This window comes from Ictidomys tridecemlineatus, unplaced genomic scaffold, assembly GCF_052094955.1.
Source record: "Ictidomys tridecemlineatus isolate mIctTri1 unplaced genomic scaffold, mIctTri1.hap1 Scaffold_36, whole genome shotgun sequence".
NCBI lineage: Eukaryota > Metazoa > Chordata > Mammalia > Rodentia > Sciuridae > Ictidomys > Ictidomys tridecemlineatus.
Genome location: NW_027522439.1, coordinates 896,318 through 919,885, shown reverse-complemented (window position 1 = coordinate 919,885; position 23,568 = coordinate 896,318). Strand labels below are relative to the sequence as shown.

The following is a 23,568-nucleotide window of genomic DNA, read 5'->3' as shown; positions in this document are numbered from 1 at the left end:
GTTCTCTAGTGTGTGTTTGTGTGTCTTTGTTTCTGTTTGTACCATGATAGCCGATACTTCATTGCCCCCATTGGAAAACTGACTCAGATAATGCCATCTGCCAAACTCCTAAAAAACAAACTTCTTGCTGATACAAGGAAACATTACTTCCTGTTGGTTTGAATGTGTCCTTTAGGAATCACTGCTACATTTAGTATACTCAAATCATCACTGTAGATCAGGTAACAAAAACATATATATTTTAAAATAATAATATATTAATGGAAACAACAAATACAGGATAGATTAACAACTGTGTTACTAAACAAGGTCAAGGACAATGGCAAACTATAGATTCAAACTTTGAAGCAAATAGTAATCAATGTAAATATTCCTGGGCTGCCTCAGCCCCGCCCAGGCACACAGCAGCAGAATGGTTTTGCAAGCATCCTCAGGAGGGCTGCAGCCTTCTTTGTAGGATGAGAGGGAGGTTGAGGCTGGATCCACTCATCATTCTTTTGGGAGAGGCTACTTTTCCTCAGCACAAAGTTGGATTCTGTGTGAGGGTTCTTTGCATAAAATACGTTGGCCTGCGCTGGAATCCTCAGCTCTGGGGAGAGAGGGGTGTACAAAATAAGGTGGCTCAGGAGGTGCTCCCTAGGACACCCCAACATCTGAGAGCCTGTGCCAGAAAAGGCCAGAGCCACACACCTGGGAGCTCTCCAATTCAGCACCAATACCAACAAAGACCACCTCTACAGTCCTCCCTGAGGAAGAACTAGGCAGAGCACTTCAACAGACCTAATGTCTGTTCCTACCAAAGGCTTTGGACTCCAGAACATCCCAGGTCCTCTTGAATCTGCCAAAGCACACCACTAGATTTACATTTGAAATCTCCCACAAAAGGCTCCTGTGCCGAAGATTCAGACCCCACATGAGCCATCTTCACAGGTGGGTTTGGAGGGAAGCATTGGATGGTGAGTGCTCTGATGTCAACATGAAATTCTTATTCAAGATGAATACTCTACTGTGAGGTGGGAGGGACTGGAAGAAAGGTTGAGCATGGTTGGAGGAAGACCTAAACAGGGTTGTGCCCTAGGAAAAAATACCTTGTTCCTATTGGCTCCACTGAATCCTCATTCTCCATGTAGAGGTCCTCCTTCTCCTCTCCATATTTCTCTCTCTCCCTCTCTGCCAGCCTCGTTCCCTCTCTCCCACTCTATGCCTTTGTGGCAAGGGCTGAGGCGCTCTCCACTGCCACACACTAGAGCTTTATGGACAGCCTCAGTGCACAACCAAAGAGAAAGCTATGAAACCCGGAGAAAAAGGCCTAGGATTCCTCTTCTGAGTTATTTTCCTCAAGTATGGCCACAGTGAGGACAGGCTACCCAGCACGGATACCACATTAGAGCCATGCTTCTGTGTTGGTGGAGCCCACCTCCATGTGGACCAGCCTCAGAGAATGGAGGCCACATTCCAAATGCTGCCCTATTGAGAACAATGGTTCCAAAGACCAGCAAAGGGAATGCTTCCCTCCAAAATGGTGTATGGCCCAGTGGTGCCATGACCCTGGGTGGGGGAATACAACAGCCAGCTTCTCCTTCCTCTGAACACCTGTTTCCTGTCGCCCTCCTCTAACCTAGAGCCTGTTCTCCATCCCTTCTGGGTTGGATGTGGGGATCTCTGCTATGAATTTCTAAGGCTACCAAGGCCCCAGACAGACTTCCTCTTCCATAGATTCTACTAACCTAACAGTAGGTTAATATAGGAAAAAATTGATCCTAGAACTCATAGGGATGGTGGTCTTCAGCATACATAGGCTGGGATAATGGCTGCTGTGGTGTTTGGTTCACAAAAAACCAACCAATCAACCAACGAAAAAGCGCTGGCATTATTATCAGATGAGCTCTGTGGCTACGTGCTCAGGAAGCCCTCCTCTGACTTTAATTTGGGATTATAACCTGGCTATTGTGATCACTCCTTGGCAGGTGGACTCAGGTACAGACAACCAGGGAATTTGCCCAAACACAGATGATTCAAGCTGTCCCCCAGGCTGTGTTTTCTTCCCAATTTCATCCTGTTACTGCTTGCTAGAATCCTGGCAATGCTCTGCCCAGGCAGTGGTTTTCTGATCATACAGAAGGCTTTCAATCCTACTGCTTCAATCCACAAAATGCCAGTTCCCTCTTTAGCCCATGCATTCCCATGTTCCTCTGAAACCACTCCTATCCCAGACCACAGAACCATACTGCTCCTGGAAAGAGGCTTTCCTCCTCACTCCTCACTGATGTCAGCTTTAGATGCCTGTTCATGTCCAGGGGAGGCACCTGGTGGGGAGCCACAATATCCACTGGGGTATACCATTGGACCTCGAGACCTTCCACCAGCAGAAGTGTAGTTGGCTTTGTGCACGAGCCCCAACACACCCTGTTGGAGTGTTCTTGGGGGTCAGAGACTACTCTTTGGTGCTAAGAGTTAACTTGAGTCCACATCCTGACCCTTGCTCCCTGCCATCTGATTGTCCCACTTACTCTGACGGTGAGAGATGATTTGGCCCAGCTCATATTCCTCCGGCTTCTCCTGAGTAAGCAAGTGTAGCTCAAGGGCCCTGCGGATGATGACAGGAGCCCTATCGTGGCAGGTCACCTGGAGCAGCATGGGAGACAGGCCTTCAGGAAATGGGCCTTGAAGTGACTACTCAAGGACAGTGGGCAGGGGCATTCTGGAGGCACCTCCACTCTAAATACAAGGGCAACATCCATGACCCTACTACCTGAAGCTGGCCTCCTGCTCATCGGGCGGGCTCTTCCCATAGGTTACTAGCCAAATCCTTGTACATAGGACTTCCTGGACCTGCCATTGCTCTTTGTGGAGCTGCACTCCTCTCGAAGTGAAAGGACCCCACTACCTGCATACAGATGCAATCTCATCCCAAAAGTTGGGAGGAATGGGACAATAGCCTCCAAGATCCCAGGTCTGCCCGAGGATGCAGGCGGCATTGGGAATGGCCTAGGCACAAAACCGAGAGGCTTTGGTCTGGATTCCAGGGACAAAAACAGACCCAGAAACATGACCACACACAGGAGTGACGAAAGACAGTCACGAGAGCTCCTGGCCTCCAGAGGCTCAGTGCTGGCTGGGGTGTAGGAGGGCACCTCATCCGGCAAGGGTGGTCATTGGGTTACCTGGACATTTAGTGTGCTTGCTCCATATCCATACCGACTCTGCAGAGAGACCCTCTCAGCTCCTTGTTCAAGGAACATGCAGAACCTCACACTGCTGTCCTCCTCCATAGACGTCAACATCCCATACAGGGGAACCTGCAACCTAGGTCCTGTCCTGTTCTCATCTGTCACCCATACCCGCCTCTGCCCTTCTGGACTTCATGCTGCCTTCTGACACACAGATTCCCTCAGACATGGCGGTGGACAAGCTGCTGCTCTCCCTCATCTCAACTCCAGCCCTTCACACTGACCTCTCCCTTCTTGATTACCATCTATCCTCCTGATCTTCCAGAAGCTCCAATGCAAGAGGGCATGAGTATTCCATGGTATTGGACCAGTGTCTGCTCCCCACCCAGGTGTAAGCACCAGGGGACACCCCTGCTCCCAGGCTTACCAGGACCTTCTTGGCCATCTTTGGACTTTGTGTTTCTAAGTGGACGTGAATTAAGCAGGTGTCTCCCACCTGCTTGTGGGAAAGCGGCCTGGAGGACTTGCAGGTTGATTCTGAGAACTGTGGGGGATGGAACATCAGCAAACCCAGAAACAGAAAGCCACCCAGCCTGTCGGTTGGCTCTATGGGCTCCTAGCACATATGTCTAGGTGATGAGGCTTCTTATTTCCCCAGGTGGGAGTGGAATGGCAGTACAAGTACAGCTTGAATAAGGTAGGTGTTTACCTCCTTTCCCTTGACTTCGGGGCGTTTCCTCACGATGAAATATTTTATTCCCGGATTCATGGACAGATACACGAGTGAGTGGTCAGGGACCTTGATTTCTGCAGAGCGAAGTGGACAGAATTGTTAGGTGGCACTCAAGGATTATACCACAAAACACCCACACCCCCTGAGAGTCTCCGCCAGGGCGAGCCTGCACCAGAATTGAGAGCCCTCCTATCCAGCTACAGTGCCACCAAAGACTCCCTCAGTGATTCTTCCCTGGAGAAGATGATGTACAGGATTCTAAACCAAAAGAGCACCTGGCAATGGAAACAGCACCTTGGGCCCCAGAACTTCTCAGTGCAGGTTGGATCTTCCAAAGGGACACTGCTAGGCTGTGCATCAGGATTGGCAAAGGCTCCTGTGCTTAGGCCTTTCTCCCCAGGACAGCCATGCTCACACATGGGCATTCAGGGAAGCATTGGATGGTGGGTGAATTCATCCCCTTGCCCTGGATGAATCCATTCATGGATGAATACGCGGAGGGGAGGTGGTATCCATCAGAGGTGTGTTGGGCATGGACATGGGAGGACTTCAACAGGGTGGTGCCCTGGAGAACTCTATTGTTTTCTAGGTTCGCTCTCCTTCCCCTTGTTTCTCATCATGAGCTGTCTGCTTGGTACTTGTATTCTGGTTCTTATTCTACTTCTGGCTCTTCTTTCTGTCCTGCATCTTCTTGTAGTTCTTTCTGGGTCTTTTTCTTGTTCTTATATGATTCCTTCTTGTTCTTCTTGTGTATCTCCCTCCACCCTTCCTTTTGTTTCACCTCCTGCTTTTTCTTCTTCTTCCTCCTGATCTTCATCGTGTGATCCTCTACCCACTCGGGAGTGTCTCTTTCTCCTCCTCCTTCTCCTTCTTTCTCTGGCAATGGTGGGGCATCCTCTGAAGAGTTCAAATCTATCACACTCTTCTGCCCAGATGCAGCCTCTGTTCAGTAGTCCAAGATGAAATCAGTTCTCAATCAATGGCCGGGAGTGAAACCAAGACCCAAGACAAGTGACTTCCTTTCTTTGTCATTGTCACAGTCAGGAAAGACTGGATAACAGACACCACATTCTGGATAGGCTTCTACCTGTGGTAGTCAGCACCTCATCTGGACCAGGATTGCTAAAATAGATTCCACCTCCATAAAGCTTCCCCAATGAAAACAAGGTTTCCAAAATCTAGGAGAGGGCCAGCATCACTGCCACCCTCCTGCCATAAGGCATAGATGCCATCACACCTAGTGGGTTCCAGGCCCCCGGTAGTCCTCCCTTTTGACCTCTGTTACACACAAACCTCCCCTGGTCTGGAGCTTGCTCTCAACTGATGTTTGGGTTGAAAGTCTGTTTCTGAAATCACCTTTGTAGATTCTCAGTTTGGTAATTTCTTATTGATTGACTTAATTTTTTACCAGGGATAAAACCAGAGGCACCTAAGCACTGAGACCATTTCCAGGCCTTTTTACTTGGGTACAGGGTCTCCCTAAGTTTCTGAGGCTGTTTGGAAATCCCCATCCTCCTGCGCTGCCTCCCAAGTCCCTGAGATTCACAGACACTGCCCCTTGCCCAGCTCCTTGCACCTCAGTCTTCCTCATGTGTGAGACAGAGCCAACCCAAATGAGGCGGTGTGTGAAAATGGGAAAACTCACTTACGTGCCCGACAGATGGTGGGTTCTATTGTGGACAGGCTGGGATGGTGGAGGCTAGGAGTGTCTGGCTCACAAAAAAGGAAAGAGCACTAGCATTGTGGACAGCTCAGCATTGTGGCCTACGTTCTTCAGAGCCCTTCTTTGTTGCTGGAAGGAATAATAACCTGGCCATTCTGATATCTTCAGTAGATGGGCACCCAGGCACAGAGGACTTAGAATTGTTCCCAAAAGAACCCAAACAGGCTGTCCCCTGGCCTTGACTTCCTCTTCACTGAGTCCTGTTCCCAGTTGCTGCAATCCTGACATTCTTGAGTAGGCAGGACTTCTCATATCCTGGCCATGGATCAGAACCTGTGCTGCTTCCGTCCACAGCAATGCTGATCCAATCAGGACCCATGTTCTCCTCCTCTTCATTTGAAGGCATCCTTATCAGTGAGCCATAAACCAAACTGATGATGGATTGAGCCTCTCTCTGCCTTGCCCTCATTGATATTAGCTTTGCATTGCCAGACCAGGTCCAGGGGAGAACACATTTAGGGAGGTCCAGCAGCCCCCTGGGGCCTCATTGAGCCCCTCCACATTGGACATGCCCATCACTGCACTTGGTTTCCTGCACCAGGCCCACCACACTTTGGTATTTTGGGGCCAAGGTCCACTTTCTCTTGGCTGTGAGTTATCCTGAGCCCACTGTGGATCATGTCTCCCCCCTGTCTGATTGTCCTACTTACTCTCATTCTCAGACATCATTCTCAGCAGCTCAAAGTTGTCTACATCCTCATGCTGCAACATATTTTGGTCCAAGGCCCTGTGGATGAGGCTTGTCACCGTCTCCTGACAGGTCACCTGGATCAGGGTGGGACAAATGTCATCAGAGAATGGCTTTTAGAGGAGCTACCCAGAAGACTGTGGTCAAACATTCAGGAGAAATCTCAGCTACATATACAAGGGCACAATCTTATTATCCTGCTACCTGAGTGTGGCCTCCATATACCCCCTGGGTTCTTGCAATGTGCTACTAGAACAATCCTGGTACAAATATCTGCCTGTACCTGCCATCTCCCCTCCCCCTGGGGAGCCACATTCCACTCAGGTCAAAGGACCAAACTGCCTATGCACAGACACACTCTCATCTCACTGAGATGGCATCAATGGGCAAGGGATCTGCACACAAAGTGTGCTCTGGGATGCAGGCTGCCTTTGTGGGTGGAAGAGGCAAATGCACTGAAAATTTTGGTCCTTTATGCCACTACACAAAACAGACTCAGATACAAGAGTGTGCACTTGAGTGCTTCATGATAGCTTTGATAGGCCCTGGCCTCTGGAAGCTTGGTGCGAGTCTGGTTGTAATGATGTACTTGACTCAGCACTGGCAGTCACTGAACATGTCTCCTCTGCAGCTGGACACCTGTAGCATTAGCGTGTCTACTGCACATCCATAGAAATTCTGCCAAGAACCCCTTTAGCTCCCTATTCACATACATGCAAAGGCTGACATTCCAAAGCTTTGGCATGGCCCCCCAGGTGATCCCGACCCCAAATTCCTACACCTAGTCATGCTAAGGAGGTTCTCTTCCCTGCCAACAGGAACACATCCCCTCCTACACATGTGACAAGTCACTGCCACCTCCTCTGCTCCAACCTCACTCATTGAGAATACCAAGTTGTAGGCACTGCAGCCTGCACCCTGGACATATCTCTGCCTTCATCTGTCCACAGCACTTCCTTCTGCACTTCTGGCCTGCAAAACCCACAGTACACAGGCCAACTCACCGCTGGAGCTGGGCATGCTGATGCTCTTCCTCCTCAGGTCAAGCCCTTAAGACGGACCTCTCTCTACTTCCCACCACAGCCCCGGGGTTGGCTGTGTCTCCTGCCTTCCACTGTGTGGACACCCAGGAGGCAGCCCTGCTGTCGGGCTTACCAGGATGCGCTTTGTCTCCCTCAGGCTCTGTCCCTCTAGGAGGACGTGAACAAAGCGGCTGTCTTCCACCTGCTCGCTGGAGTAAAGCAGAGAGGAGCTGCTACTGGTGACTTTTCTCATGCACCACTCATTGCTTTGGGTGGCCTGGGGCAATGATCCTGCAGCCACTGTAGAGCTGCTGCTCACAGCTGCTGGGATCCTGGATGCCACTGCCACAGAAGGCTCCAAGAACTGTGGGGGATGACAACATCAGCAAAACCCAGCAACTGCACCCCACCCAGCCTGGAAGTTGGCTCTGTGGGCGTTCTGCAACATCCATCCAGAACCTGAGGTTCTTGTCCCCTTGGAGGATGTGGAGTGGCACCAGGAGTAAAGACTGAAGAAGGTGGCTGTTTACCTCCTTTGGCTTGACCTTCAACGACTTGCTGGCATCTGTTTCCCGAAGAAGAAAGTTATAATTCACTCCTCCATCCAGGGCATAATATACTTTCCCATCAGCAGGGATCCTCAGCTCTGGAGAGGCAGGGGCAGAGGCATGGTAGGTGACACTCAAGGAATACACTACCCAACATCCCCCACAACTGAGAGCCTCTGCCAGCTCAGGTCTCACACACAGACCTGAGAGCCCCCAAATCCAGCTACTGTTCCACCAAAGACTCCCCACTGATTCCTCCCTGAGGACCCTCTATGCACAGGAGGTCCACTACAGGAACACCTTTCAAGGAAATAGCCCCTCGCACCCCAGAACCTCTTAGTTCACGTTGGACCCACCAATGAGAAACAGCTAGACTTTGTATCTGGATTGGTCCCCAAAGACTCATGTGTTGAAGGTTTTCTCCCCACTGCAGCAATGATCACATGGGTTTGGGGGAATCACTTGATGGTGGGTGCCTCCACCTTGCCAGTGGATTCATCCACTCATACAGGGCTACACTAATTTGAGGGGTATGGTTTGGAGGTGTGTTGAGCGTGGGTGGAGGATGTCCACAGCAGGGCTGTGCCATCCAGAGCAATATATTTCTCTTGAGTTCCCCACTTCTGCATTTCCTCCTCATGAGTATAATTCTCATTCACATTTTTAATCAATTTATTGTTATACTTCTTGTTTGGCTTGTGTTTCTCCTTCTTGTTCTTGTTCTTCTTCATCTTCTTCTCATGCTTCTTCTTATAGTCATCTTGACCTTCTTATTCATTGTCTCCTCCTTCAACTTATTTTCATTTTTCTCCTCCTCCTCCTCCTCCTCCTCCTCCTCCTCCTCCTCCTCCTCCCCTCTCCTCTCTTCTCTCTTCTCTCTCTCTCTCTCTCTCTCTCTCTCTCTCTCTCTCTCTCTCTCTCTCTCTCTCAGAAGAGTTTACAAGCTGTGGAGGGTTCTATTCTACCACACACTTCTCTCTAGAAATGGCCTCTGGTCCTAAATGGACTCAGTTTGCAGTGAATAGAAAGATTGGAAGCCAGAAATGATTCTTCATTGAACTGCTTTTCTCATGTACTCATCTAGGTCAGGAAAGGCTGCCAAAGTAGGCACCCTGTGGTTGTCTGTCTTCTTTGACACAAGACAAAGAAGTCTCTCTTCTTGGCCCCTCGTGGATAATAGCTTTGCAATGCCTCCTCAGGCCAAGGAAAGAAAACATGATAGGCAGGTCCACAGCCCCTGGGGAACATGAAGAACCTGCAGATTTATGCCCCATCATTACACTTTGTTTTGTGCACAAGTCCCACCATACTCTTCCTGGGCATTGGGCCAACGCACACTGTGTTTTGGCTCCGTTATCGTGAGCCCACTGTGACTCACTGCTCCCTACCCTCTGATGGTTCCACTTACTCTGATGGTTCGAGACAATTTGCAGAAGCTCGTAGTTTTCTGGATCCTCCTGCTGGAGCAAGTGTGCATCTAAGGCCCTGCGGATGATGACTGGAGTCGTGTCCTGGCAGGTCACCTGAGCAGGGTTGGAGAAAGCTCATCAGAGAGGGAATTTGGGAGTAGCTACCCAGAGGACAGTGCTCAAGGACAATCAGAGACAAGTGAGCTCTCAACACAAGGGCACCATCTTGATACCCTGCTACCTGAGGCCTTCATGTGATCATGTGGGGTCTTCCTATGAGCCTCTAGTCCAATCTTGGTACAAAAGTTTGTTTCAACCTGCTATGCCCTACAGGGACAAGGGAATAAGGACCAAAAGGCTTTGTACAGACACACTCTAGTCCCATCAATATGGGAGGAATGGTCCAGTTGACTTCCATATCCCTGCTCTGGTCTGGGATGCAGCTGCATTTTTGTGTGGACCAGGCACAAACCCTAGGTGCTTTGGTCCTGACAACACACACTAGGACTCTTTAATGATAGGCATGGAAGTTGCTGGGCTCGAGAGTGTCAGTGCTTTCTGGGGTATCAGGAGGTTCGGACCCAGCAGGTGCAGTGGTTCAACATGGCTCCCCTGGAGGTGGACACCAGAGTCTCATGATTAATACTCCACACCCAGGAAAATTCTGCAGAGAGAGCCGCTGAATATCTATTCATATACATGCAAACTAGGACACTAATGGGCCCCTCCAAGGCCCCCAGTTGTCTGTGACCCACACCTACCCATCCTAATCATTCTACAATGGCTCCCTTCCCTTCAACCAGCAACATATCCCCTCTCACACACAAGAAAATGACTGCCAACTCCTCTGCTTCAACCTCCATGGTTCAATATACTCCTCCTCAATACCAAGGTCAGTAGAGGACGGCCTACACCCTCGATATTTCTCTGACCTCCTCTGAACCCAGCACTCACTCCTGCACTTCTGACCTGCACACCCCAAAACACGCAGGCCCACTCGCACCCAGACCTGGCATGCTGCTGCTCTCCCGCCTCTCTCTTCCTCACTTTCTGCTCTCCTTCCTGACCTTCCAGAAGCTCCAGTTCAAGAAGACAGGCCTAGTCCAAGGTGTTTGCTGTGGACTCGGTCTTCCCCAGTGTGGGCTCCCAGGAGACTCCCCTGCTCGAAGACTCACCAGGATGCTCTGATACTGTGTTGTCCTTTCGTTTTCCAGGTAGACGTGAATGAGGCACCTGCCTCTCACCCGCCTGTTGTACTGGGGCCGTGGGGAGTACCGAGTGGAGACCCCTGATGTCCTGGACTCCAGCTCTGCCCCTTCCCAGGGAGAAGGCTCTGGCTCTGGGGTTGGCTTAGGAGCCGTGACAGGAACTGAGCTTGTAGCTAGAGGAGAAAAGATGCCAACATGACTGCCTTGCCCTGACCTTCGCACAGACAGACAATACCCCTGCTCCCAGGAAGAACTCAGGCCCTTAGCCCACACAGGACCTCTTTGAAGACTGGGGTCACTTCCTGAGTGGACAAAGGCTTATCCTAATTTCCAGCACAACACCAGGCATACAGACTCCCTGCAGTGGGACAGCAGTCGGACCTTTCCTCATATACCCTTAGGTACTCACCATAGTCCGCCTGGCTCTCAGGCTCTGCCTGGCTTGATATGCCGTCTTCAGTTGGGGCCAGGAGGTGGTGTGCTTGGTGCTCCAGGAAGAGATACATATACGGCAGCAGCAGCTGCAGACTCAGAGAGCCTGGAGGCTGATGGGAAGCCTCGATGAAGAAGTTCACCCAGGTCCCCAGGAAGGAAGGTGAGGGACTGTGGGGAGGCAGGTGTGGAGTCAGCAAAACCCTGGCCTTGCCTTCGCCACGGCCTCCAGAGCAAACCTCTGACCCTACACTCCTGAACCGTCCCTGGCTCTGAAGACACCAGTCCACCCCAGACAAGTCACAGTGGCTGTACAGGCAGGGACAGGACAGGTCGCCACAGGCAAAGAACCTTCAACGAAGGAGCGCTAGATCCATGGTTTGACCAGCTCTCCCCTCCTCTTGGCAGGCCTGACACTCTTCTTCCTCTTGGCTACCTGCTCTCCAACCTGGAATGCACCTTCCAGGAGTGTCTGTCCTCCTGCCCACTCTTCTCAGGGCTCAAGAGACAACTCCTCCCCTGGCGTGGGCTGCAGTGCTACCTCATTCTCTGTGAGCTCTCACTGAGTCCTCCTGAGTAGCAGTGGACCTCTCTTTTCCCATGAGTGCAGACCACATCTCTGTGGCCCTGGGGGAGGACAGGGAGGTGTGGTGTGGGGGGATCCATTGTCCCAGGGGCTCTCCCAGAGGACCATGACTACCTACAACTCCCCGCCTTACCCCTCCTACTGTTGAAGCCCCACACCTTACACTGCAGGCAGAAAACACAATTGGGGAGAGCAGTCTTTCCTCAGCCTTCCCAAGTCAAATCACCTTGCAGGTCCCTATTGTGGAAACAGGAGCCTACCCTCTTGACCCCAAGCCCATTCCATGTTGAAGTTGGTCCAGGGGTCCACCACAGTCACTGAAGAGGACAACGTGCAGTTATGCCTCATGGAGTCAGGAATGCATTCACATGTAGAATATGTACTCATGGCACCTGCGGTTTTAGCCTGACCCCCATGAAAAGGGACACAATGGCAGTCATTTGCACCTCATTTTTCATTGGATTATGAAACATGACTGGAAACGTGTCTTCACACAGTGGGTGCTTTCTCTGTGTTCATCAGTGAATGAGCCCAAACTGCTGATTCCCACATATCTCTGGGTGTGGGAGCTGCCATGTCCAAAGCCCCTGTCCAGCTATGTCCCAGCTAGGACGCTCTGTCCCACTATGGAAACTAACATGTCTTTATTAATCCAAAAGTGCTTTTCCCAAGGCCCGAGTTTTGAGACGCCTTTGGCACAGATCTACGTTCTTCACGAAGCCAACATCACACCAGAAAGACCACCTGGCATCGCTGAGTCCACCTGGGAATGAGCTCAGTGCACACCATTGAGCTGTGGTGCCCAGTGTGTGGGGACTGCTCCACGGACCTCTGTGGATCAGCTGGAGTCAGGATGGTTTCTCTCCCTGAGAGGGGAGTTCACTGCCCTTGCAAGGCTGTGGCAGGCACCTCCAGGACTCGTCCCATTCGGGGCTGACTTTCCACTATGAGTGTGGTCCTCTATCTCATTAGGTATTACAAACCTTTGGGTCCCTGAGAGGTACATGGCAGCCCCAAGACCCAGGCATGAGGGGGCTACACACTTGGGCTTGGTGGTCTGGTGCTTACCTTGGGAACAAGAGATCCAGCACGTGCTGGGTGGGGATGAAATCCCAGGAGATTAACCCCATGTTGCTGCTGAAATGTAGGTTCCTCCCACCAATGTCAGGCAGGAGCTCATTCCTAAGCTGGTCCTGCCTGTAAGGTTCAAGGCTTTGTATGCTGAAGGGCTCCTCCGTGTTCTGATCATTTTCACCCTGGGTTGGGACCAAGAATGGTGGGTTCAAAATGGAAATGGTGACAAACAGAAAAATGACTTGTGCCAATACACTAGAGTCAAAGCACAATGGGACAGTTCCCAACAGTACACACACACACACACACACACACACACACACACACACACAGTCAGAATAGGAGTCCTGGGCCATTCATCAGGGATCAGACTAGAGGGCCTGCTGGGCTCACCTGCCCTGTCCTACTTACTGTTACTCTTGAGCTCCTCTGCGACAATCGCCAGAGGATCTGGCGTCTAAGATGAAGCCTCACCCAGTGTATCCACAAAAGGGCTAGTTGGCCCTCCTGAGATTCCTGGGAGCCTGAGGCTCGGCATTGTTTGCAAGGACAGGGGAACATCCTTCTCACTCCAGTTTCTCCAACCAAATAAGCTCGGATGGCTTGGTCAGTGAAGTGGGTGCCTGGATACCAGGGTTCCATGTTCTGTTTGATCCATTGTCAAGGCAATGATGTCATTTCCTGTGCCCATACCTGAGCCTCTTTTCACATAAGACCACTTTCAAAAGCCCTATGGGCTGCTGATTTCTCCTCCATGCCTACCCATCTCAGGTGCGCATGTGTTCACCAACAACTACCCAAACATCCCCACCAGCATCTGCCCTGCTTGGTACCACTAGAGTTCCAGCTTGGAGCCTTCAAACATGCATTCACAACCAGTCCTTCCCTCTCAGCAGCTTTTGGACCCTGGTCCCATCATTGTGCAACTCATGGTGTGCCCAATCTTTTCTGGAAAGTAAGGTAGCATCTAATCTCTAGGGTTTATTGTGTCTATTGGCCCATAACACTCTCTATTCTCTCTGAAACCAGAGATGGGACTCACAGGTGGCTAAAGCACAAATGTAGAGATGGGGCAATCAGAAGAAGGAGAGAGAAAAATAATGCACCCTAACTCAATCACGCCTGTGTCCCACACAGGGACGTGGCCAATGTCCGTCCTATCCTGGCTGCAGTTCCCTCTCTACACCATGGCAAGTTGGAGGGCACTGAGATGCAGAGGCTGCTCCCCTCTGCCTTACAACTTCCCAAAGCTTCTCCTAAGATTTCAAAAGGGCCAAGTGTGTCTAGTGTTGGGGTCTCACAGAGACTCCGAGGTACCACAGCATCCTGCTGCCCAGAACCGGTTCACCCCTCACCTCAAGGGGGCTCAGCCTCCTGATTCATGGGAATTGAAGTGGGTACAGGTGATGGGATATCATCTCCAAGACCGAGTTATGCCAAGTCCATGACCCCTGTCTGCATCCCTGTCTCCAGCACCACTCCCCCCTCTCTTTCCTCCTCAGAGCAAACAAATCCATTTAGCAAGTATGTCCTGTGATAAAGACATGACAGTCACCCATCCTCTCATTACAAAAACACTGAGGCTCAGCCAACATGGATCCTACTAGGAACACAGGCATAAACTCAGATTCTGATCCTCCCAGCTGAGACTCAGTGGAGCCTGGACTCCCAGCCTCCTGAGTCAAGGAAACAGAGGTACCTAGCCAAGCCACCTTGGATGCAGCTGCACACAAACTGAACTCATCAATGCCTCTTGCTCTCAGTTATGAGTAAGAGGGGAGGCAGTGTTTCACAACCCTGGACATCAAGTGCAGTCCCCAGGCTTTGGGGTGTTCCCTGGCCTCTCTCTATCTGCCCAGGCCCTCCAACCCACACTGGCCTTTTACTCAACCTCCTCCTAGGTCCAAACTCAATCCTGCCTCTCAATTTCTGCTGCCTTCCCCAACACACTGCTCCCCAAATTGAGCAGGGCTGGCTCTCTGTTATCATGCTGGTGCCAGCAGCAATGCCACCCCACTGACATAATTCTGAGTCCCAACCTAGGCACTCCAGCTGTCTTTGCCACACCTGGCCTGTTTGGGCTCTGGCTCTTGCTCTTTTCTTTCATGTGCATGTGTTTCGTGGTTTTGAGTTTCTCCCACTGCAGAACTGCAGCTGTAGCAGGGTAGAGCTCATGAGGGTGACATTCTGAGCCACGTCCAATCCCATCAAGACTGTTAACTGGGGTGATGCCGGAACACAGTGCTGAGTGAACACATGGGAGGTGGTTGGACCCACCTTGCCTCTGAGTGGCTTCCTTTCAGGACAGGAATGTAGGGATGGGAGCCCCTGGCGTGGGATGCTTTGCACAAGGCGTGACCATGGGCTCCCTTTCCTGGCAAAAATGGCTCCACTCAGCATGGAGAGCACTGTCTTTCCTGGTGGCTAACAACAGCCCTGGACCCCAGAAAGGAACCCACACTCAAGATTTACGTCTGAGTGTGCATGTCCTCGAGGAAATGAGGTCTCCTGATCCCAGGTGCAAAGAGGTAAGTCCTCTAACTCCAGGGGGATGAAGGGACATTTGAGTTTCCCTTGTCCTTCTTTCCCTCTTCTGAACCCATGGTGTCCTCACACTAACCACAGTTAGGACCCTGGCCTCATTCCCCAATGAGGATCATTAGGCTCCATAAAGAACAGTCTCTAAGATGCTCAGTGGACCAACAACCTCTGCACAATGTATAACCCTATTCATCCAAGATGCAAGAGGATTTCTATTCAGGAAAACCAGGAAAGGGAGAGCCTTTGTCAAGGACACAAGGACATTAGTGAGTGAGTAGTGATTAATGGATGGAGAACTATTTCCACCACCAACTTCCAGGAGCATATATGGCCCTTTGGAGAATTCTGCAGTGTGTTGGTGATTAAGGAGAACGTGTGAATCCAGGTGTCACTAGGTCCTCTCAGCCATAAGGAGGGAAACTGCCATAAAAGAACTAGGACAAGGGTGTGAGTAATGCTCACTGGGGAGAGATAGGAAGGAAGGAAAGTGTACTCATTACAAAAGTGTCGCCTGAAAATTCTTAGCCAGCCAAAAGTCGTGCGAACTTGTGTGGAAAAAGAGTCTTTGCACAGTGATGAAGCTAAGAGCTCACATGATGGAACACAGCCTCAACTGGGACCAAATACAATATCTGATATTCTTGTAGGAAGAGGAGAGTCTGGACCCAGGTACCAGGAAGACTGGGGAATACCAGCTATGTGAGGTTGGAGCCAGGACGGGATGCCTATATGGGAACCACAGATCGTGGGCAGCAATAGGAGAGTGGGCAAGGGCTGGGAGAGTTGGGGAGACAGTCCCCTAGGAACCTGTGAGGTGTTTTGGCAGTGGGACCGCCCAACACCTAGTGTGTTGAGCCCCTGGAGCTTGAGGGAAGGCCCTTCCTCTGTGGTTGGCCACCCAGTTGACAGAGTTTGGTTGTAACAGGCCTAGGACCCAGCTGAAGGTCTGAGCATGTTGGCCATGCAGGATGGATCTGGACCACAGACACATTCTGATGACTGTAGGGTCTCAGCCCTGCATCAACACAAGCACCAAGTCAGGCCAGGTGGGGAAAGGGCTAGAAACACACTCTGAGGGCTGGTGCCTATATTACTGGGAGCACTTCTGACCCCAATTCCCTGATCTGCTGCCAACACAGGCTACAGAGGAGTGTAGAGGGACACAGAGCATGGATCTGCCCCACTCAGTGGGCCCAGGCATGTATCATGGCCAGTAGCCTCGTGCCATGCCAGGTGAGTCCTGAAGCGGCCCCCTCTTCCCATCCTGAGAGCTCTTCCCTTCCTCATGTGCCACTACCTTCCCACTGTCTCTGGAAATATCTACTTGGTGTGGTCCTCTGGCAGTTTATTATTTAAGTTAAAAAAAAAACAGGTCTTGGTGCTCAAAAATATTTGATTTGCCCATCCTCATCCCCCAACCCCAATATTTTCATTATTTCCTCAACATATGAAATTTTACTAGCAAAAAGTTAATTTTGAATTATACAAAGTTGATTCAAATAACATTGGTATAAATAATCAATCACCATACTTTCAATGTTTGTTCTCCTTTCCTGTTAGAAACTGCTGGGAAAAAAGAGAACAGAGGGGGCTGGGGATGTGGCTCAAGTGGTAACGTGTTCGACTGGCATGCGCGAGTCAGTGGGTTCGATCCTCAGCACCACATATAATAAAATAAAGATGTGTCCACTGAAAACTGAAAAAATAAAACAAACAAACAAACAAAGAGAACAGAGGACAGACTCATGGAAATGCTTGAACTGACAAGAAGCTTCCACTCAAGCTCAGCATTCAGTCCTGGACAGGGTACGACCAGGCCACTTTGACATCTACTCCAAAGAGTCTACCAGACAGAATCCTCTGACTGATCCCTGAGTGAGCCATAGGAACTGGCTAGAAAAGCCTTCACATCCTCAATACATTCTTCACTTCAGAATACTGGACAAGCATTGATATCCATCTCTCGTTACCTTGCTCCCCCACCAACCATTCTTCAACAAATTCAAAGGAGCAACTCATGCAAGAAAAAACACAGAAAGGGGTGTTTACTACACACATCCATGTGCGAAAAAGACAACTGGTATTTCTTGTTTGGGCTATTTCAAATAAAATCACTTCTGCATGACCTCCACAAACCAAAGGAAAATATTTGTGAAATTCCCATGTAGAAGACAAGATACACTTGCCAAGGAGGCAGTGCCAAGAATTTTGACACTCCAAATGTAGAGTGTGTGTTTAGGAGGCAGTCACAGTTTCCATGAGAGAGTCCCATGAAATCAATTAGGAAGATCCATGCTCTAGCCCTACCATACAAGTGATGTAACCTTGAAAGAGTCATTTAGTCTTAGCAACCATCACCACTAACCACTAAGTTAATGAATAATGGTCCTCAGGTGTCAAGCTACAAAATGTGTGATGAGCATGGATGAGGATGGGTGGGAGAAGTCTCCCCCTCTAACACAATTAGGGAAGGCTGTGCCTGCCCTCAAGAGGCTGGGGGGCCTTGGGATCCTGCCACAGAGGGGGATTCCAAACCTCACATCCCCTGACCCAGGCCAGAAGACCAGGTACAGTTCAAGTACCCTGGGGTGGCCCAATGGTAATAAAGGTTAAAAGGAACTAGGGATCTGCCTGGATCCTCAATCCCCTACTCTGAGCAGGGCTGCATGATGAGGCCAGAGGCCATCCACAGCAATCTGCCTTTACAGGAAAACAGGTACTGCAGATTGCCTCTGGCTCACTGAATCAGGGTGGTCTTTTCATAAAGCAAGACCACTTCCTCACATTTGACCAGTAGCTCATGTGCTGACAGCACAAAGGCTGGCTTGACTCAGGCCCTGAGAAACGAAATAGAAAATTCATAGCAAATCCATCTTTAGCTCATCCACATCATCAGGGGCTCTGATTCATTTCTGTCAACAAAGGGGTCTGAAATGGTGTCTAAACATGCTGGGGACTCACCTCTGTGTGGAACTCTTCAGGAAAAAGGGGATCAAATCTCATGAAGCAACTCTTCTCTCCTCTAGCCCATGGGCAATGCAAGGAACCTGCATGATATCAGAGGCTCACTCTCTCTTCTCATGTCTTCTGGAAAGGAATCATTAATGCTTACTTCAAGGTGAAGCAGAAGCCTGAATTCCCAGCTGCACAGAAGTGTTTGAGTGCAGTGTCTCCCTTAAAACCCAAAAATAAAAAAAGCAGGTCATTAAACAGGCACATGGATTAGAGTACATGATCAATGATCCCTCCTCCCTGGAGCCTTCCACATGCCCATCTTCCACATTCACAGTGCAATGCTTGGCCATTCTCAAGACCAGAAGACCATGATGCTCACCAGGAAGTCAATAAGGAACATGAACAAAGCAGCATGGATTGCAGAAGGTGGCACACCAAGGATCTTCAGCTCTGCTGCTAGAACACAAGAACTTAACTTCAGTATTGACTTTCTGCCAACTACCAAGTACGATAGCAGTGTCAAGCCCAACATGCAGATATGCAAGTAGTAGGTGACACCCCGCATCCATTCACAGAAGTGGGCAACATCTGCAAGGGAACAAGGAAGTATCTTATCCTTTCACATAAAAATCATCAGAAACAAAATTAAATGGATGCAAGACTTCTCATTTCACTATTACGTAGCTGTTGGAATTCCCTATTAAATAATACCTCCTCCAAAATAAAAAGTATCTCAGACATGTGTCAACTATTCAATGGATGACAATTTAAAAACTATGGCCTTTACTTAATATTTATGTATGCTATATCCCTGCCTAAGGCTCTTTGGGAAAGGAGCACATAGAATTGGATCTTTGAAAATCTCACATTTGCTGATAAATATTTCTGCTGATCTCAGGCATGTCAAAGTGAAAAGTGGGACTCTGGATATTCAAAGAACGCAATGTTGTGGGATTTGTGTCCCTGATCGATACATAGCAATGGTTTCTATGAAATCCAGTGAGGGAGCAGGAGTAACAAAGCTGATTGCACAGATGACCTCAGGGAATACTGACAGGTAGGCCAAATGAAAAATATGTTCCAGCTGACCATTGGTATTTGGGCTTCTGATCCCAGTCCTGTTTTTAAAAAAGGTGCAGACAGGCAGTGTTCATTAAAAAATGTCTACCATGTAAAAGTGGGTAATTTAAATGACATCTAGTTACACATCTGATAGAATGGTCTGGCAACATATGAATTTCATTCTAACAACAACAACAACAAAAAAAAACATAGAAAATGAGACATAAAGATAAAACCTTGTCTTCACCAGGATGCCTAAAAATAGGTTTTATTTGGCTCATGCAAATATCTTTCAATAGAATTTCTGATTTCTGAATGAACCCATTCAATTTTATACTGCACAGATCCCAAGGTTTCTTTACACAATATTCTCTTCTTTTTAAAGCCTCACATAGAAAATGTCTCACAGGACATAGGAGGGGAATGACCCAAAGGATGACAGAATGGCTGGAACCATTCTCAAATGTGCACATACAGTCAAAAGTTTGAAGGCACCTAATTATACTCTAAAACAATTATGAACCTATTTGATCCATTAATTAATAAATATCACCACTTTACCACTTGAACCAAATCACAGAAAATTGGAAACAGATGATCATTGGCTTTGATACCTTTACTTCCATTTCATTACCCAGAGATGATCAGAATGCCTAAGATCCTGGGGATATATTTTAGCTCAGCCCATGGTATTGCTTCATTGTTTTATTATTTTGTAAATAATAAAATATAACTTCATGTTGGATGATATATTCAAGCCATGAATATATCATCCAACATTGTTCTTCCCAAAAAATGCACAGAAATTGGGCTAATGTTCTTCCCAACATTAGCCCAATTTCTGTGCATGCTCACTTACTATTTAGGAATTTTACTAATTGTTTGAACGTTCTAGAGGACCTGTTAGATTCGTAATGGACAAATAATCCAACATACTCTTGAGAACGTATGAGTGCCATAAGAAGAAAATAAAGTCAGCCTACAGCAATGGGCAGCTGCCTGCCCTCGGCTGGGAGGAGCACTGGAGAGGACACCAGGTCTGCTGGGCAGCAGAGGCCTCCACAGCCCTGCAGGGAGCCTGGAGCACAGCTCTGAAGAACCATGCTCAGCCCTGGACAGAGGCACATGAGTTCCCATTACAGGCTAGAGTGTGACAGTCCCAGGTGCACGCCTGTCATGCCAGCCACCAGGGAGGCAAGAGGAACGTTTGATGTCAGCCTTGGCAATTTAGACCCTGTGGCAAAGGGGAAAGACATTTACAGGGGTCTCTGAATGTGTAGCTCAGGTACATCACTTGTCTAACAGGCTTAGGGTCCTGGATTCAATCCCCAGAACCACACATATACCAAAAAGTGAACTTGGAACATCATTTAAAATGATGGGTCAGGTACACAGAAGGATTTCAATATCACCTCTCAGAGGAGCTCAACTTGAGATTAGAAGGCAACAAATGACCACCCGGACCATTGACTCAGTGTCTGAAACCCTCTTTGAGCGTGGGAAGAACTGCTGGCAAGATACCAGAGGACCAGAGTACTGTGGCCCCTGTAGGGGTGTCTCTTGGCTACTGACAAAGTTTGTTCCCCTCCTGGGGCAGCTGAGAGCAAGCTGGGCCTTGATGCAAGGACTAGTGCTTTAGATATAGACTATGCAAACAAGGGACAATGTCTTTAATAAAACTGGAATTAAGAAGTCACTTTGATAAAAATAAAAAAAAAAAAGAAGAAAATAAGGTCAAGTAGAGGAACGGGCAGAGGCATCCAGAGGAAGCCCATTTTCACAGGAGAAAATCCCCCAAAGAAAAGCATCAGAATAGATATCAAGAAAAATACTGGGCTGGGGATGTGGTTCAAGCTGTAGCATGCTCACCTGGCATGCATGCGGCCCGGGTTAGATCCTCAGCACCACATACAAAGAAAGATGTTGTGTCTGCCGAAAACTAAAATATAAACATTAAAATTTTCTCTCTCTCTCTCTCAAAAGAAAAAAAAGAAAGAAAAGAAAAATACCAACAAAAACAGTGTCCTCTCACTTTGTATCTACTCAACATGCAAAAGTTAGAAAGTTAGATAATACAATCCTGGCCACATACAGAGCTATTCAGAAGAGCCACTTGGCAGTGCTTAGTCAAAGAAGTAAACATACATACTTTGACCTACAAATTCCACCTGTCTATAGATTACCCACATAGTGCTTAAGCAGTTTCAAAAGGGGACATGCACAGGGAAATTTATCCTCATGTTCCTTACAGAGTTGTCTGTGCTTACAGGGAGTTGAGGGCTGTCAGGGTGCCCATAGGTGGGAAAGTCAAAAGCTAAAAATGTAATGGATGCCAACCTGGATATATTAATAGAAATAAATGAAAAACAATAGATTGATACATGACAATAAAATCCCTGAGTTCAAGTTCTTGCTATCCTACCTACCAACAATCATGCTTGGTCAAGATACTGACGTACTTCAAGGCAAAAAAGAAAGAAAGTATTATGCCATCATTAGTTTTCTTAAATGCAAAAAAGGAAATGGTAATATTTACTGAGCCATGACCTGTCATACATAATATGTGAGATTATTGTGGACATGTTGGTAAATGATTATCTACTCAGATATGTTCCGTGACTCACCAAATGCAAAGGCCCATGAAGAATTAGTCTCCACACATGAATTCTTCCTCAAAAGCCTTGAGTCAACAGAGGCTTCACAAAATGGCTTCTTGGCCAACTTGATGACCTCCTCCTCAGGCAATGCTTCCACCTGAAAGATGTCTCCAACTTGTTCTAGCTCACATTTCCGCAGTGCCGTCAAAAGAAACAACATGCGATACTCTATTGAATAAATCCTGAAACGGACCAAACACCGTACTTCCTTAAATATTTTAAAATTATCAAATGCAACTTCAACTCAATAACTTGTATTCGGCAAAATGCAACCTTAACCTCTTACACTGTGCTCTTTTACAGACTCACGTGGCCTAGGTTCTGACTTAACTGGACACTGAGCAGTCAGAACACGTGCTACTTCACATTCCTTACAGGTGTTCAATTCATCTCTGCCAGGCTGAATACAAATCCCTGGTCACTTGAGAATGGAAGCATATCTCCCACAACAGTATGCATCAGGAAACACTGAGGTTTTCATTAAAATACCCTTTTGAAAATCACCTAAACCCTGCCAGCTCACTTTTCTCATCTCTAAAACGAAAGGTCCAACAGGACTGTCCACCTCGTGATTTCCCTGGAGTTTCCTAGAGGAATCAGGCTTAGGCTGGTGTCTGAAGCCAAGCATGCAAACAACCCATTTTAGCAATCAACCGCCGTCACTGGGAATCATCCCAGGGCACATTCTGCAAAAGCTGTCCCCAGGCGACTCTCTCACACACAGTGGAGAACCTGGGGCCCCAGGACTCCCTCCCCTGATGCCCACCCTATCGCTGCTCTCTCCATGGCACTTCCAGGAACTGCACTGCTTTGCTGAATCCTTAAAACCCGCAGGGTCTCTTCCCATGTCCACCAGGAGCAGGAAGGAAACAGGACTTAAACCCCAGAATCCACAGGTGCCACAGGAAAACAAAAGGACACAGAGTCAGTGACACCTGAAACCTGGGCGGGTCTCCCTTCTAAACGCCTCCTGCCCCCAGGTCACCTGGGCTCCCCTCCCCTCTCCAGGGGCCTGCGGGTCAGGCCCCCTCTTCTCCTCTGAGGTCCGCGGCTGCAGGCCACCCGGCTGAGGCCACCGCGTCCTGAACAGGACCCTGCAGGTCAAACTCCACCCGCTGTGAACAGCAGGAGGAGGGCCCTCAGGTGAGAACCGGGACCGCGGGGTCCGCGGTGGGCGCTGAGGGGACCGCCCCGGCGGCTCCAGGGGACAGGCAGCCGGGACCGAGGCTCCAGGGCGGCGGCAGAGTCCTCCAGGTCCCCCCTCGCGTGGGCACCTAGACCGGGGCCGCTCCCGGCCACTCACCTTCTCCTGTCACGGATCCCGGGAGCTGCACCCTCCATCCGGGACCCGCAGCCCCGCCTCCAGGGCGCTACTTCCGGGCTCCTCCCCCTTGGAGCTCCCTGCGACCGCGGCTCAAAGTTCCCGCCCTGCACAGGCCCCGCCCCCGTCTCCCGGGGACGCCTCTGAGGCGCTTCCCCTTCGGTCTGCGTGCTGGGGGCGGGGCCCTGCGCCCTTGCCGCCTGCCCTGCTGTCACCCCAGCTGGGGACCTAGGGTGCCGCAGGGTCCTCACCTGGATACAGACCCCCTCGTGTGAGGCCTGCGGCTGCCCCTCGTAGCCGTGGGACCCTGTGGACTCTGCCCTGATGCTTGGGTTTCCTCAGCCAGGGGGAGGGGACTGCTGCCCAGGAGGACAGGGCCCTGGGGAGGCGCCCGCCACTCCTCTGGCTTTAGGGACCTCCTCCGAGGGCCTCCTGGACA

The 23,568-nt window shown here is 49.5% G+C and overlaps 1 protein-coding gene across 1 annotated transcript; it reads right to left on the bottom strand.

Annotated features, from left to right (window-relative positions):
* Positions 1-217: 217 nt before the first annotated feature.
* Positions 218-23,149, bottom strand: LOC144373350 (uncharacterized). Its single transcript, XM_078036455.1, has 11 exons — positions 23,112-23,149; positions 10,911-11,104; positions 10,469-10,674; positions 9,293-9,407; positions 7,867-7,982; positions 7,470-7,700; positions 6,277-6,391; positions 3,880-3,977; positions 3,598-3,714; positions 2,511-2,625; positions 218-589 (listed from the first exon to the last, which is right to left on the bottom strand). The coding sequence occupies exons 1-11, from the start codon at positions 23,147-23,149 to the stop codon at positions 384-386; spliced, it is 1,551 nt and encodes a 516-aa protein (XP_077892581.1). The 3' UTR covers positions 218-383.
* Positions 23,150-23,568: the final 419 nt, after the last annotated feature.